An 18,368-nucleotide genomic window follows, 5' to 3' on the forward strand; every position below is an offset into this window, starting at 1 on the left:
TGTAGGTCTGTCCATCTATTTAAAGCTGATTAATTGGAGCACTTTGAATAAGGCCAGAGAGAAAGAGAGGGAGAGAAAGGCTACCTTTATGAATAGTTAATCTATGTGCCAGTTCCACAGCCACCACAGGGACTGTGGTGATTTATTGGGCCAGATGTCACAGTCTGTTTGTCACAAAGTCTTTAAAAATATACGAACAGATTTACTGTCATTCTTGAACTAATTTGAACAAACTTTTCAGGATCAGTGGACTGTGAGAAAGATGGGAGACTTATTTTAAAGAAGTCTTATAGTTAAACATAAATGTACAGGCTGCTATATTTTACTGTTGCCACTCTCAACAACCATGATATGTCTTCAGGGACTGATGGGTTGTTGATCTATAGAGGCAGTAAGTGGAGGTCCTTATTTTTCTCATCTTGTAATCCATAAAGTACAGTCCTGGTTGAAATTATTGGCTTCTGAATTTTAAGTGCAGAACTTAGAATATCTTCAGAAATAAATGCTAATTAACCAATTTGTATAAACTGCACTTCTGTCGTGCTTTTCTAGTCTTATCAACCACTCAAAACTCTTTACACTACATGCCACATTCAAACACACATTCATATATAACATTCACATACACACACACTCACGCATACTGATTGCACAGCCATCAGGGGCAATTCGGGGTTCAGTATCTTGCCCAAGGACACTTTGACATGTGGACTGGAGGAACCGGGGCTCAAACCACCAACCTTCCTGTTATTGGACAACCCACTCTACCTCTTACCCCAGCAACAACGACGACAACAACAAAATGCTTTCATATAGTGAAATAAAAAATACAGACATAAAATGTAAGCTTGACACAATTATTGGCATCTTTTGATGAATTTAAATTAGGTCCTCAAACAAAATAAAAAACAAATAAGACTCACCTGTGCTCAATTTTCAGTGTTCACATGACCTGATACCAATGAATTAATACCATCATTCATTGGTATTTTTATGCATTAATATCAATGAATGATGGTATTAATGCAGAAAAAGGGACTGATTGATTCCAGTTCCTTTTTCACAATGGCAAAGACAAGAGAACTGTCTGAGAGCATAAGAAATACTATTATCGAACAACATAACAATTCCAAAGGCTACAAGGCAATCACCATGCTTGATCCCTGATTCAACAGTTTGTATTGTTATCAAGAAGTTTCGCAGTCATAAAACTGTTAAGACACTTCCAGGACGTGGTGTTAAGAAGAAACTCAATGATAGAAGTCTTTGAAGGTTGATTATGGATTGTGGACAAAAAACACACAAGACAAGCTTCAGGCTGACCTGGAGCAATCTGGAGTGGTGGTTTCAGCCTTTACCTTACACCACACATTAAACCAAGCAGGGCTACATGGGAAAAGGCCGAGGAGGACACCACTATTGAAAGAAAGGCACAAAAAGGCAAGACTAATGTTTGCAAAAACTTTCATAGATAAGCCACACTCCTTCTGGGATAATGTTCTATGGACAGATGAAACCATAGTAGAGCTATTTGAGAATGCAGTGCATCAGTTTGTTTATAGGCAACGAAATGAAGCCCATAAGGAAAAGAACACCCTAACTACAAGTAAAACATAGTGGAGATTCTATCGGGCTGTGGGGCTGCTTTGCTTCCTCTGGAACTGGAGGCACTGAATGTATCAAAGGAATGATGAAATCAGAAGCGGCATGTTTGTCTTATTTCACTATTCTGCAAATTTTGTTTTGTATTCACTTTTGTTCAATAACCTTGGGCATTTTATTCAATATTTTGATTATACAAAATTGGTTAATTTGCATTTATTTCTGAATATATTCTAAATTCTGTACATAAAATTCAGGGGTGCCAATAATTGCAACCTCGACTGTAATTTGTGACTTGTTGGGAGAGAAGCCCTGCAGCTACAGAATGCTGGGAAGAGAACCACAAACCTGAAGAGACACCTCAAGGTGCATCACAGAAATTGACCTAGTGCTAAGGGGTTAAATAACGTCATATTACTTTTAAAGCTCTATTAAGCCAAATAATTAGGGCAGTGGTGTAACGTGTATTAACATCTCATAATGGGACATTGCTATATTGCTTGCAGATGGGGGTTTAGCCTGACTGAAACGTCAGAAGTCCAGGCAGCTAAGTTGGCTACACTTTTGCTAACCTTTGAGACAAGTTTGTTTATTTTGGAGTGTTAACACTCTATCCATACTAAAGCACACATAACTTAATTGCCAGACACATTTTATAGTTAGGTCTTGTCAAATCAAATAATTGTAGCCTATTTGCAACATCACCTGGTTATTAAAATGCACAGCATTTGGGCAGTAGCTAGTTGTTGTGTGCAAAAAGGTTACAAATATTTTCTTTACAAATTTATTTAAATGGCAGTGTACAACCTAAAATAAATACATACTGTACAGTATAACACATATTATCATAACACTAACACTAAGGCCTACAAAAATAAAGAATAAAATCAACAGCTTTCTGGCACAGTCCTGACAAAACTGTCCATAATATGGATTTATATATTATTAGGGTAGAATTTATTGCAGGGCTGTTGTACAGGGTACTTTTCAATTACGTAACCTTTTCTTTTCATTGTTTATACATAATTTCTGAATGTATTCTTTAAATTAATAACATCAGACCATAAAACCGTCTATGCAAAGCTACATTCTTAATAATACAATATGTCATTTTGTGGCTTATTTTCATTTTTGTTGTCTATTCGCCTAAAATCAGTTGATGAAATGTTATTTGAAACCAGTTTGCTGACGTTTGACTAAAAGCCTGACTAAAACTGGACAAAAATGAACATTCATGCCAACTAATCCGATGACTACAAACAGACTAAATGGTCAAACGTTTTCATTGACTAAAACCAGACTACTAACATGTTTATGGTTTCCTTTGACTAAGATGAGAAAAAATGTCCAGGGATTTAGTCAGCTGAAAATTGACAAAAAATTAAAGGATGAGGTTGATTAAATACGACTAAGACTAGCTTGGATTTTTGGAATCTCAGGACTAAGAATAAATCTAAAAATAGCTGACAAACTTAACACTATAGCAGATATGGGGGGAGTGCATTGCAGCCTGCTCATTGTGGGCGCAGGAAGAGGTCTCTAGTCTTGCTCTGTCTGGCCTCCACCTACCCCTGTCCATTCCTAAACATCCCTAGTCCCATATATCCCTGGCCAATGATACAGCTTTGACTCCATCTGAAGGTATCACCACCATTCTCACAGTTGTTGACAGACTCTTAATCGGCACACTTCATCATACTGCCCAAGCCCCCTCTACCAAAAAAGATACTGTTAAACCCGGTTCTTTTATTACATGGGTTTCCCATGTGCTTAGCTTCTTTCAGAGGTCCACAGTTCACTTCCAGCTTCTTGAAGGGTTTCTGCTCAATAATCAGTGCTCCTCTCAGCCTCACCTCAGCATTCCATCACCAGTCAAGCAGCCAGACAGTGAGCGGTTCAATCCGAATATGAAGATCAGCCACTTCTGCCTCGCCTCCTAAAACCCCTCCTCCTGGAGCCGCTTTCATGTGGGCCACCTCTCCTGTCTTTCTCATCTGCCTCTTGTTGTTGCCTCTAAGTAACATCTCCGGTTGAGTCAGACCTTGCCACTCCCACTTATCCTGCAGTTACCTCACTGTTCCTGGCACCTGCATCACTCCTTGTCTGCCTGTTACTGACCCTACCTGAACCAAGTAAAAAGCTTTTTCACTTTTACCTACCTTTTTCTAGAGTCTTGCTTTTGAGTCCAAACTTCTGTCAGAAATGTTACAGTACTGACCTTTATGAAAAAAATTGGTTCAGTTGCCCTTTAAGTCAAGTTTTTTTTCTTTAGCCCAATACATTCACAGTCTCAGATAGCTTCACGCAGGCCTCAATATCATTTGTTCTTGACCTAGCCTAAGCATTTAGATTAAATTAATTCAGACCATGTAATTGTTGTATCTCATATTCCTGATTGAAGGAAATATCAAAGTCATACTGGTTAAAAAAAATCCGCCACTTAGTCCTCATACTTATACAAAACACGTAACTTGTCATTGCCTTTCAAAACAACCCATATGAGCATTTTCTTATCAGGTGTCCCTATTGGTAGGATGGCATTACCAGCTACTACTCAATACTTCAATCATAAAAGAGGTTGTGAGTGCTTCCAAAACAACCAATATAATTGTTACAAAAACTATTCATTTTAAAGTTTTCTGACCTGCCAGCTCTATGGTTAAGCTTTGGATTTTTTTTCTTAACTAGAACTACTTTGTTAAGTTGAGCTTGAAGGTTAATTTTGACCTTGCAAACAGCAGTGTAACAAAAAACAGGTCCAACTTAAATGTTGTTACTGAAGCTTTTGTAGTTTATTAGATGGTGTTGATGATGTGAAGAGGATGAAGGAAACTCGGCTGACACTGTCTTGATTGCATATAAAGGTTTATTACAAAGAAGTACACCGTCAAATCAAGCATCTGCAGATCTACTTGTGAGAGGGTGTGAAGCCAATGAACCACTGAAAATCCGCCTTGACCACCGACTCTTAAATAAGGCAATTGTTTTCCTAAAAACTGTCCCTAACATATGGTTTCAGTCACAAAGCATTAACTTCCCTTTCCAAACTCTGAGGTACCCTCTGAGGACCTTTGACCTAGGGCCTCTATGTAAACACAGCTCTACATATGTAAACATACACCTCACTTTCAACCACATCTTGTGGCCTTCCTCAGCGGATGGAGTTGCTGAGTTGTAATGGAGATGGTTTAGCCCAAATTATACCTGCTGTATCTGTGTAGCCACCAGTGTGTGTGGGATGGAAATTTCGTCTTTGACCCATTTCTGCAACCCCCCCTCAACCAAACACATTTTCCATGTGACAGAAATTCCATGCTTAGGTGAAACGATGACAACTGAGCTATCTCGTGCAGTATCTCCATGACAACTGAGCAAACTTCATTGATAAAATGGGCCATTGTGCTTTCCATAATAGCCATAATGGTAGTATAATGGACTACCATAATGGTAGTATAAAAAAAAAAAGAAATGCTATGTAAACCTCTCTGTTTTTGATGCACTAACCATACCAACAATTATTTTAAGTAACCATATAGATATCTGACACCTTATGATAATGTTGGATTTGCATCTTTACTACAAAGAACACTATACTTTACTATCTTCAATCACTGACTGATGTTCACTTATAATATATTTAGAGAACATTAACTGTAAATAAAAATTTAACTTGAAAACCTTTTTACCACTTCTCAGTAGTGTCTGGAAACCCCAACGACCTTCACCAGTGAGGTAGGGCAGCCTCTATGTAACCTGAGTGGCAAGACCCAGGGCAAGAACATCTGTACAGCGCTCACCATACCACTCACCACCACAGATAAGTGTATTGCTCAGGAGTGCACAGTATCAATTGAAGCAACTTAGATGATTGTATCAACATGTTCAATGTGGAATCAACTCCTTTCTTCTCTAATTTGGATTTTGGCAGCTGGACATTAAGAAAATGTTCAGAACAGCACTTAGCTTTTCACCAGGTGCTTCTTGACCTGGTTTGAGCATAGGGGTGGCTGCACTACACTGCTTGATCATCTATGGTAGATCTGCTGAGGACGAAGGTCCTTGTTTTTTGTTCATATGCAGTCATATTCAGGGTGATTTACCAAAATGTCAAATGAGAACATATGAGAATATGGCTACATGTGCCAAAAGAAAATGCCACAGAATGACCATATAGTGTCATAAAAACACTGCTCTTTATCTCCTCACTGATATGATGTTGGTGGCTTTGTGTGTCTATAGTGACTACTGCAGGGAAACCCAGCAAATATATCCACATACACATTAATGTTAACAGAAGGAGTGCAGAATATGTAACTACTCTGTCCATCAGTATCTCCCTCCCTCTCTCTTTGTCTCTTTCACATTTACTTTGTATTTTACTGTGTGTGGGTGTGTGTATGTGTGTGGGTGCCTGCTGGCTTTTTATTGTCTACGTGTGTGTGCTGTTCTGTGTGGGTGTTCGCTGCACTGCATGTGCGAATAGAGGAGGACGAAACGAGCTGCTGAATCTCAGCAGAATCTAACAGACACACAAAAACAATCATACAAGAATATAAAGTGGAAAGCATTGGGATTCAAGTTTGTATCTCAGGCTGTACAGCAATGACTCATGCATACTGTAAGCTTATATCACTGTCCACAACCACTCCCAAATCCCATTAATAATAATAATAATAATAATAATAATCATCGTCATCATCATCAACATCATCATCATCATTGTAATCCGTATTTACCGGTACCTACTTGTGCTACCGAAAAATGCCCTGAATTTGTTCGATTGGCCTGCAACTGCCATAGCTGGAAAGAGAAAACTTAACATAATTTCTTATCTTTTGTCATGGATTTGGTAGATGCTAGCTGGACTGATGCTACCTACCTGATCACGAGATTAGTTAAGAGATAAGCAGTCCAGAAAAATGTTTTTTCTAATCATTACAAAAGCTAATTGCAGAAAGTTAACACTATTTGACATGTTTGTTCAGGTATAATTTTAAAGCCCCTCTGGCACCCCCAGAAATATAAAATGATTGCATTTTTGTACTAGGGTCTTGGTGTATTAACAGTTACCCTCTGAAGGATGATTGGTTTCTTAATATTATGGATGGATTTTACTGGCATGGTTGCTTGATAAGCATCAGCAGTTTTTATTTTCCTAAAAACTTTTTGATTGCCTGACTGCACATTTTTCTTGCTCCTACCTAAGATATTAAAACTGCATTAATTGATTTTTTGGCCACTTGGGTGCAACGGAACAAGCTGTATATACAATATTGATGTATTATCACCTTATGAAGTTTTTGTTGCTAACCTGTTAACAAACATTTGTCTATTTGCACATTCAGCAGGCATAGAGCAACATTAGCATTCATTTGGAGTCGTGTTTCTGGCTACCTAATGAATGTTAGTCCAACATTCATTTCAACGTGACTAATAACATCCATTCATGGAGTACCAAGTGTTTTGTGGTGTCAAATGTTACTACTCTTTTTGGTTTTGGCTTTTGAACAAAAGCCCAAGAGAAGCCAACAGTTTATTTAAGACTGGTAAGATGTGTATTTTCACTGCTAAAGCTTTCATACTACAGCTGTGATGGACCAAACACACTCAATTTCATAATTGAAAATTATTAGATCATTAAAATATATTCAGTTTATAATAAAAGGGCTCCACAGCATGTGGGAAATTGGTTAGCAGCTGATAGGGGATAGCAAGAGATGAAGTTGTCACAAAATAAACAGGTTCTTTGGTACATATAAAATGAACATCAAGGACTATTAGTATAATGACATCTGTTATGATTAAGGCATTTTAAATTACCACATGACAGAAGCAGCATAAAAAGATGAAAACAGGAGGATTTTAATGTTTAATGCCAGTCTGTCTGGGCATGAGAAGACCAGCTACCTATGCCATGAAATTTTTCATGTTTCCTCTGCCAAAACTACTGAAGAGAGAGTAATAGAGAATCAGACATAGTCAGGCAGAATGGGATACAAGCACTAGGATAAAGAGGATGGAGAGAAGATCAGGAGGTGCAGATTATATAAGTCCATAACAAATATCATGGTAAAGACCTGAGAGGGAGCGGAGCTATTTTAAACCTGGGCTAGGAGTCAGAGAAATAAGAAGTGGGGGCTGATATATTGGCCATCACAGCAAACTGTGCTCATGTGTGTGTAAAGCGTGTGTTCCCCATCCTGCAGAAACCAGGCAGATAGCGGATTGGGGCTTTAAAGACATATTACATAATGCTGACTGGGGCTTTTATCACAGTGAAGCATCTCCAAATTTGTCTCCTGGTCAAATCCTTCCAAAAAAAATCCTGATTGTTGTTTCAGGGTTTTGCAGAAAATGGGCAGTGCTGAATCCTGCCTGAACTGCCAAGGCTCATAGAGAAATTAACACTATAGATGGTGTATGTATGTAACAGGAGTTAAGACAAGCATGCTGTATCTTTTTGGGTGAAGGAGATGATAAAAAAAATTCCTTGCGGCAGAGATTTAGACATGGAACCAATTCAAAGATAAAGTAGCTGCTTTTTCCTCAAAATTGTAAGCATAATTGAAAACAGATATGTTGCTGCCAGCTTGCATTGCCTCTTTACGTTAGCCACCTTCATGACATATGACCCTGCCACTAAATTTTAAATTTATAAATAATTTATAAATAATCCGCAAAATAAGAAATTATCTTAATTATTTAGGTTTTTTGTTTATACCCGTGTTTTTTGGTTACTTGGTTACAAGTCTCATTTTTTTTTTTGGGTGTCTCATTATGGTTCCAAATGCAGCGTTGGATGCCCATCAATTGAGGTGCATTGCTTGCTATATTTTTCCTCCCAAAAATGTAATTTTATAAGATTTATAAATGTTGAGAGTTACAAGTAACATTAACATCATGTTTTTTTAACAGCCAAGCTCTAATCCCAAAAGCAGGCTACAGAAAATATTCTTTTATATTCTTACTTACTTAACTTGATTTCTTCTATGTTCTGTTATTACTATTTCCTACGTCAAAAATAAATATTCAAGCTTAGCTAAATGTTACTTCTTAAAGTGGATTGTGTATGAAATACTCTGCTATAATAACTAAATAAATACAATGCTAAAGTGGATGACATTGAGTAAAGTGCAGGTTATGGTAACCTGCTGGATATAGTAAGATATTAGTCCAGGGCTATTAAACCATGCATCACAGATTTTAACATCCAGTATATAATGTTGAATAAAACTAAAAATACAAATTTCTCGTGTTGTCAATGTTAGTGTTTGATTTTAGTGACTTTTCTTCATGTGTGCACAAGCACATACTACCATCAAAACAAATAATACATAAAATCCAAATATTAGAAAATAATTCATCACTCTCGCAGAATTTTAAAAAGCGTTCCACTCTAAGTTACCTGAGTGGAAAGCTGCAACACACACACAGTGTACCTTATCCAACCAGCTACTCTTTAATGGCATGTTACCCAACTAAAATTATTGACAATAAATTTGGCATTAATTTGGACACTGTGACTATAAACCTAGTGAAAGTAAATAAAGAGTTATAATGTTGCCTTTCATTCAATAGCTAAGGACTGATCCGAAAAAAACTAGGGAAATGTTGTTTCTTGTACTGTGTTAGCTGTGAAAGAACTATTATGCTAAAATAACTAGTTAAAAACACAAGTTTTGACTGTATATAAAGATGGACGATGCATCTCCACTTCTTCCTACTATACAAAAATTAAGCCAAAATATCCCGGATACAGATACTGCCATCTTGCACTGGTGATGTCATTTGGAGCCAGGTCCAAATGATAAGTTCCGCCCATACACATGCACGACTCAATTGCGAGCACACACACAGCTGTCAATCATGACATCAGAACCCCTTTTTTTTATAGTATCAAATAACTAATTAAAACAAAACTTATAAGAAAAATTAACATTTGAACATACATCAGAGAGATAAGAACTTCCTTAGATGACAGAAACCATCTTTGGGAAAAAATTATTTGACGTGTTCTTTGATTCTTTAATTTGGCCTATGTCCCATCTGCTTACATGGAGGGGGCGGGGTTTTAACCTATACTGCAGCCAGTCGCCAGGGGTCAATCAGGATGTTTTGGCTACACTTCTGGCACATTGTCATGTCGTCCATCTTTATATACAGTTATTGGTATATACAGACCTCTAAATGTCTCGAGTACTTGGAGTATTTGAAGTATTGTGTGTTCTGCGCCTTTCAGGCCACAAGAGTTCAGGGCACACTAAGATGATATGCCAGTATGGAAGTAAAACAATGTGCTTCATTAGCCTCCCAAGACATGAAGATGTAGACTACATAAAGCTGATAAATTATGAAATCAAGAAATGTTTTTACTTAACTTACTGTGACAATTGTGTTAATGCTACATCTTTACTTTTCCAGTGAATAAACAAATGGCTAACAACTCATGTTGTATTGTAGTAGCAGAAATAAAAAATAACCTGGAAAGGATAAAAGTATTTATCAAAATACAACAGTACAAACACAGACACTAAATGTTGTGTGACTTAACCAATCTGCAGCAGCGAATCTCTCAAAAGTCTGCAGGCAGCAGGAATCAGGAGTAAGGCTAACAAGCAAACAGGCTAACAAGCACTGAGTCTACTGTAACTGTGGTACATATATGAATCTGGTGAGCCCCAAAGCCCCCATGTGGTCTCTTCAGTAATCTTTTGCGTATGGGCTGCAGTTCGGCACGCATGGGAAGTGTCGAGGGAAAGGGAGCATGTACACTGCATTCGGAAAGTATTCAGACCCCTTGATTTTTTTTACATTTTGTTATGTTGCAGCCTTATGCTGAAATTGTTTAAAATCATTTTTTCCCTCATCAATCTACACTCAATATGCCTTAATGACAAAGCAAAAACAGAATTTTTGATTTTTTTGCAAATTTATTAAATAGGAAAAACTGAAATATCACATTGACATAAGTATTCAGATCCTTTGCTGTGACACTTGAAATTTAGATCAGGTGCCTCCCATTTCTCTTGATTATCTTTGAGATTTTTTTACACCTTGATCAGAGTCACCCTGTGGTAAATTCAATTGATTGGACATGATTTGGAAAGGCAGACACAAGGTCCTACAGCTGACAATGCATATAAGAGCAAATACCAAGCCATGAGGAACTGCCTACAGAGCTCAGAGATAGGACTGTCTTGAGGCACAGAACTAGGGAAGGCTACAAAATAATTCTGCTGCATTGAAGGTTCCCAAGGGCACAGTGGCCTCCAGAATTCTTAAATGGAATCAATTTAGAAAAACCAGGACCCTTCCTAGAGCTGGTTGCCTGGCCAAACTGAGCAATCGGTGGAGAAGGGCCATGGTAAAAGAGGTGACCGAGAACACGATGGTCACTCTGGCTGAGCTCCAGAGATCCTGTGTAGAGATGGGAAAAACTTCAAGAAGGACAACCATCACTGCGGCACTCCATTGATCTGGGCTTTATTGCAGGGTGGCCAGATGGAAGCCTCTCCTCAGTCAAAGACACATTAAAAGTCAGCTTGGAGTTTGCAAAAAGGACCTAAAGGACTCTCAGACTGTTAGAAACAAGATTCTCTGGTCTGATGGAACCAGGAATGAACTTTTTGGCCTCAATTCTATGCGTCATGTCTGGTGTTCACAAAGCACCGCTCATCACCTGCCCAATACCATTTGAATGGAGCTGAAAGGAATAAAGTACAGAGATATTCTTAATGAAAACCTGGTCCAGAGTGCTCAGGACCTCAGACTGAGTTGAAAGTTCACCTTCCAACAGGACAATGACCCTAAACTCATAGCCAAGACCATGCAGGAGCGGCTTATGGAAAACTCTGTGAATGTCCTTGAGTGGCCCAGCCAGAGCCCTGACTTGAACCCAATCGAACATCTTTGGAGAAAATCGCTGTCCACCGATGGTCTCCATCAAGCCTGACAGAGCTTGAGAAGAATGGCGGTTGTGCAAAGCTTGTTGCATGGTACCCTGGAATACTTGTGTCAATATGATATTTCAGTTTTTCCTTTTTAATAAATTTGCAAAAAATTCTAAAATTCTGTTTTCACTTCGTCAAGTATTGAGTGTAGATTGATGAAGTATTTTAAAAAATTTAAGCATAAGGCTGCAACATAACAAAATGTGAAAAAAGTGAAGGTGTCTCAATACATTTTGTATCAGCAGCAGATGAGTCAAGTTGAGTATACGGGTTTGTAGTTCTGTATGGTCTCAGCAGCAAGTGTGCACAGTTTTGTTAAGCCCTGATGGGAAAACATATTTCCATCACCTACCATGGCCATTAATGGCTGGCAGTTAGTTTGGTAACATATAAAAGGTGAGTAAGCAGGAGAAGCTTTTGTCATATGGCTGTGGCTACTTCCTGGAGGCAGGACGTACCAGTGCAGATTCAGTTTTTATACACATACACACGTAGAAGCTATTTAGTCATTCATTTTTGACCAGCACTGTAGAGGAGCCAAGACGGGAAGGTAAACCAGGTTGGTAACTAGCTAAATACAACTTTAAAATTTTTTTACATCAAAGTAATAACAGTTTCACAGTAATTCAGTAACGCAGTTACCCTAGGTTTCAGGCACTCAGACATTAGACACTACATACATTACATTGAAGCTAAATTAGGCTAAGATTTAGTGTTAACTAATACTTGCTGCCTTACTGAGCAATTAGCCAACAGTTTGCCATTAGAATATACTTCTGCCTTTTGTTTTGCAGTACAAAAGTTTGATTGTAAAGCCGCTTACGTTCATCTTGTGGTGTGGCAGTTTGATGATTCCTAATATTATTAAGCCCACATTATACTTGCACTACAAATTTATTCATTGACTGAACCAAGGTGACTAAAACTGAACTGACTGATGTTAGGACTGTAAAGAACCTTGGTGACTCTTTTTAATCATCATTGTAGGCAATCAAAATTTTGTGCACCTTACTCTCAGTTTACATTTATCAGAGTAAAAGTGTGTATATTTATACAATATTTGACACTTGTTAATAGTAAGTAATATAACTGAGTAATAACAAAAAACCCACTCAACATCTTAAATGAAATATTTCATAGAATATTTTGTTATACGTGTTGAACTAAAACAACTATATATATACTCATAATCAGTTACTACCCTGTGTACATGAAATGTGTAATAAAAAGATATATAAGCAATTACTGTGAGATATGATTTTGAAATATCTTGTATTATACTGTACTTCTGTTCATCAACACTTAGAGCATCGGGCAGAGATGCATTCATAGTAAGTGATGAAGACCACAGCCACAACATATGACCCAGAGTGAGACTTGATGCAGGACTGAAGGAGGAGCTGAAGGACCTCCACCAACATTGAAGATCCTCTCAGCCACAGAAATAGCACGATAGCTAACTTTGTTGCTGTGTTCATGGGAGCATCCGCTTCCTCAGTTGTTTCAAGGAGAAGCATTCAAAAGTTGGGCTGTGGCAGCTGGTTGTTGGTGTGCTCCTTCACATGCTCTTTGTTGTAAAAATAAATTTTCATTTTATTAAAATCTGATATTTTTTAGTATTAGACACTACCTTCCGTAAAAAGTGTTGACTGTGACATATAGAACTTACAAGTACAGTTTTGGGTTAAAAATGGTTGCAGAAAACCTAAACTTCTACTATTTATAACAGTAACAGTTAACTGAAAATTATCTGTAATCAAGTGTCCACATCAACCAAAGATGAAATATTAATTCATGACAAAAAATCTATGGGCCTTGTATTATTCGTGTTAACTTTGCACATTTGAATCAGTTGCACCAATAGTTAGAAAGAGGTTAAATAAATTATATCATCATCATCAGTGCTTGAACTTGACATTCCAGATTAAAAGAGGTAGTTTTGAGTTCTTTCCACCTGTACTTAGTTACTTTATAAAGCATAATGTGTAAAAGAGGAATCACTCAATTTCTAATGAATCCCTCCTTTTTCTGCTCAAACAAGTCCAGAGTAAAGTCAAATGCGTTGCTGCGGTGTTGCTGTGTGAGGTTCAGGCTGCAACTAGAGCAGCACAGAGCCTTTTATTCTTACCTCCAAAACCCTGCGACTAATATCAGTGTCCAAAGATCAGACTGTAAGACTAAAGTTGTGAAAGAGAGCAGATAACTTATATCTAATTAAAACGAGCCCACCATGCAGTGACGAAATCATCTGAATTCTATGCTAGGCTATGAATATGGCTAAGGTTACCTAGCTAACTAACATGAGATAGCTGAAAAAAATGACCAATTTACCAAACACCTGTACGACTACAATCCACCAGGGGACGATCAAGATATGGCTACACTTCTGGTGTGTTGTCATTTTGTCCATCTTTATATACAGTCTGTAGTTTAATCCCAGCAAAAGTAAACCTGTCTGCTTTCGATTTTGTGACACGAAAAGGAAGTTATGTACCTCACACCTGGTAACCCTACTCTCTTCTCATTGGCTCACAGAGCAGAGGTTTGGGTCTGCAGTTTGACTCTTCTCCATTAGCCTGCAGATCCAAGAGGGATGTCTTGGGTCCCTCTTTCTTGAAGATTTGTTCCACCCTGTCTTTCTAGCAAATTTGGAATTTATGTTTTTGTTAATAACATTGTCACATTAGGAAAATCCCAGTTTGTTGGTAGATTTATGGAACTCATCATGCATATCATAAGCAGTCAAATTTATGAACTGAATTTGAAACAGTGTTTCAACATATTCTGGGTAATTTCTTTGATATCGTGAAGTTTTAAGTGCCAACCCCACGGGGTAGCTAGTCTACATCATAACTTGATGGTCTATCTGTGACTGGACTGAGATGAAATAGAGCAAAAGGTGAGTGGACAACTATGACAACTTCATCATTGGAAATCTCATTAGTAACTAAAGATTTTTCCACAAGTAGACTCATTATTCCTGTCTATGTGTTTTCATAAATTGCTCTGATTCTTCCACTTGAACGGAAGCTGAAATGTTGAAATATGAGTTGTTGCAATACTGCAGTGAAAAACAACCCTTGAATTAAATGTCTTACTTTTCTGCTCATATTCTTTATATGTTTCTAATGTAGGTTATAAATGATCATAGGAACAGTAACTCACATCATTCATTATGTGCTTTATGACAAAAAATCAAATCAATCCTAGCTCTGTGAGTCATGGGCTTAAATTTACTGTTCTGGCTTGCATTCAGTTTTCACACACAGTTCTGTTTACGTCTGTAAACCAGCAAGTAGTGCCAGCTGAAATGACACATCCACATGACATCTTCCCTTCCTGTCGAGACTGAGGTGTTGGGTTCACCTTGAAATAAAGAACAGTGAGCCTCTTTGGGTTATTTCACACAATAAACATTTTCAGAATAAAAATTAACCCTGCACCTGATATTTAAGATTTGTCTGTTTGATTTGAAATGAGTTATATCAAGATAGAGCATTCTCATTTTTACAGCTTTCTAATCTTGCTTTATGAAACACCCTCCAGTTGAAGCCAGGAGGTGTGCAGTCTGTCTCTTTAAGTGTGGTGCCCTCTGTTGGTTTAACTGCCATAATTCTATGTTGCCAACTACTCTGTGTTGACAGCTGCTCTGCTTTCGACTACTGGCTGTGATCTGCAGGAAGTTTTAGGATGATCAAGAAATTCTGAGTACTCCAAAAATTCAGTATTGTGCTTTCATGAAGCTGATGGACTTGAAGGAGACAGACTGAAAAACAAATGGTCAAATCTGAAGCAGGGAAGCCGAGCTATCCCGACTTTCACCCCCTTTTTCTCATACATATCAAAAACATTAGTTTTCCATAATGCAATGCAATAGCATCTTTTGTTAGACCCTCCATGCCTAGTATATGCCAATAAGGGCATATTTTCGGCTGCAACTTGTGCATGTTTCTATTCTAATTTTCAATTCTTGTCTGTCTCAAGATGATGTCAGGTAACGAGATGGTACATGTGATCAGGCATTTTGTGCTTTTGAGTGTTTTTGTGCCTCCTGGTTATCATGGAAAAAAGATGACCTTGGTCTGACACCTTTTTTTAATGAACTAATTACACTGACATTCAAAATTGTGGCTTAATATTCATACCTTAGCAAATGCATTAAATGTAAATTGGGCCATCTGTGTTAGGTGTTTTTATACAGCAAATGGTGAGTGACAATACTTTTTTACTGATTGTCTTTCTTAGTCTTGCTCTTGAAGCTTAACTTTCCTTCATCATCTTATCGTCTCCTTTCATCATCTTGTTAGTGTTACTTTTCTTTATACAGTAAGTGGAAAACTACTGTATGTCACTGAATAGGTTTAATGTTATCTTTTTTGGGTGTTCTCACTTTGTTTTGACTGACAAACGTGTAACTTTTGACTAATAATTAACGTATTTAACCGTATTCCCCACAGAATATGCTACAAATTTTTAATGAACCTTTCTAATTCCATCAAAAGATGTGTCCACACTAACAGAACAAAAATTTAAAAATTACTCTGTAATTAATAACTAATAACGTAATTAATAACGCGATATATAAATAAATATTGACTTACTTCTTTTGGTTCTGGTATGAAATATGGGCTGTTGCATAGTTAACATCACTTCCATAAAAGGGCTAAAGCCGTCCTGGAAAATGTGTCACAGTTGTAGGTATTTTAATTATTCATTTACAACAACACATGCCATGAACAGAACAAATAACACAACGCTCATGGTAAAATCAGGGATTGAACTATAGCATAACTACTGGGACGAGGTGGCCGAGTGGTTAAGGCGATGGACTGCTAATCCATTGTGCTCTGCACGCGTGGGTTCGAATCCCATCCTCGTCGGCAAGGTCCTGTTTTCCATGACTCTTAACTTCTACCATTTGCATGTACACTATTGTTTGGTCAACGACACCAGGGTAAAAATAGATACAATACTGTACTAATATATCCGTTAACAACATTCTTAATAAGACAATTAAATGGTCTGTGTTTCCAATACTTTAGCCACCCCCACATTTATAGTTACGTATATGAATACGTATACTGTCCGTCTTAAAATCTGTGCACTCATGAACACTGACTACACAAAGTAGTCGCATAACCTCTATAACGTAGCATGTACTTCCGGTGAAAACTTTGGAAATAAAACAATCAAAATAGAGAGAGACGTTTCAAATATTTTTCTGTCCAAACTTTAGGGTTTATTATGAACACGGATAAGATAAACATTAGTATTAATGCATGAGTATTAATGCGAGTAATGATAGCTGTAATAATAATAAAAATAATAAATGATAAATTAAAACGTGTATTTCCACTGAAGGCTGTAGAATAGTAGTTCCTGACTGTGACCACTGGAGACCAGTATTCACTCATGACTCTTATGAATATGTCACTGCAGTCAATTCCACCAGTGTTAAGAAAAAAGATCCCGGTGGTAATCTTCAAAATATATGTATCAAATTCGATAGCTGACCTTCTAATATTCTAATGACCTTGACGTCTAATGCACACTTCAAATGGAGATATTATCAAAATGATTTATAACAAGTACTTGGTACCAGCTACACTCATTTTTTCAGAGATATAATCAGGGTACGTGAAGGCAGCCCGCGCCACCACCGTAAAACGGAAGTAGGACTACAGTCACGACAACGGCAACACACATTTCTCATTGTATGTTTTCTGTAGGAGTCCAGCTGTTAAAACATCCAGCGTTTAAGTATGGGTATAGAGGCGTGGTACATGGACAGCTATGAAGAAGACCAAAGAAAACCGCACAGACAGAATCCAAACCAGCCTGTTTCCTTGGACGAATTGAAAAAGCTTGGGGTATTTTACTGGAAGGTAACGTTGCAAACACATAGGCATAACTGCTGCCATAAAGTTTCTAGACAACAGTTAGCTGCCAGATTAACCACGGTAAAGAGACATCTGTATTATAAGTAGGTATGGTCAACACTTATGTAGAGGTATATGTAATTTATTATTTCGCAAAGCCTCTGTAAACTCTTAATTCGGGTTACGTAACCAACCCTCAACCACTTAAAAACTAACATTATAACAAATATGTTGACATTTTGTTGTATTTCTTAAATTGTTGAGTTAACAGTGGTAGGAAAAAGGCGTGTGGAAATAAAACGTTTTTGTGTTATTATTATGATTACACGAGAGCTACAAACAGGGGCTAACTGCTAGCATGGAATTTTGTTGTAATATAACACAATTTATCTAAATGACCAATGGTTTTCGTACCAGTTACTTCCAACAGGTTTTTTTCTTTTTTTGTTTTCTTTTTTACTGATGAGTGCTGTTGCCCTTTGTTGCAGCTGAATGCTGATATCTATGAAACAGACCCAGAGCTGGAGAAAATCCGCAGAGACCAAGGCTACACCTACATAGACATCATCACTATTCACAAGGATACACTACCCAACTATGAAGAAAAGGTAACCTGAGCGCTTTACAAGACAAAAGTTATACATCTTAGATCAGGCAATATCTTCTAAAAAATTATCCGTTTTATTCTGAGATACTGACACTTTTTTGGGGGAAAATGCTTCAAACTTTAGAAAGTCACTGGAGAAATGCCCTCACTGCATTACAAGATTTTATAACCTGTAGGGAATTAGTATACAGTGGTTTGAGTTTTATATCACTATTCTTTGCAGTCACTTCACCAGTAACTGCAAAACAATGACACATTTGGACATCTGCTACTTGAACTGGGTGTAAAGTTTTATAATTCAGTGAAGAAACCACCATCATTCATGCCTCT

The 18,368-nt window shown here is 37.5% G+C and overlaps 1 protein-coding gene and 1 non-coding gene across 2 annotated transcripts in view; both read left to right on the top strand.

The window, feature by feature from the left end:
- Window positions 1-16,350: 16,350 nt before the first annotated feature.
- On the top strand, window positions 16,351-16,432 carry trnas-gcu. Its single transcript has one exon. It is a non-coding gene; the product is annotated as a tRNA-Ser (tRNA).
- A 782-nt stretch (window positions 16,433-17,214) lies between these two features.
- adi1 (acireductone dioxygenase 1) overlaps window positions 17,215-18,368 on the top strand; it is a 3,151-nt gene continuing 1,997 nt past the window's right edge. Inside the window, exons 1-2 of the mRNA XM_040137434.1 lie at window positions 17,215-17,437; window positions 17,920-18,039. Coding sequence (XP_039993368.1) covers window positions 17,315-17,437; window positions 17,920-18,039 — 243 coding nt within the window. The 5' untranslated portion in view covers window positions 17,215-17,314. The remainder of the gene's footprint in view (window positions 17,438-17,919; window positions 18,040-18,368) is intronic.

This window comes from Xiphias gladius, chromosome 10, assembly GCF_016859285.1.
Source record: "Xiphias gladius isolate SHS-SW01 ecotype Sanya breed wild chromosome 10, ASM1685928v1, whole genome shotgun sequence".
In the NCBI taxonomy this organism is placed as follows: Eukaryota; Metazoa; Chordata; class Actinopteri; order Istiophoriformes; family Xiphiidae; genus Xiphias; species Xiphias gladius.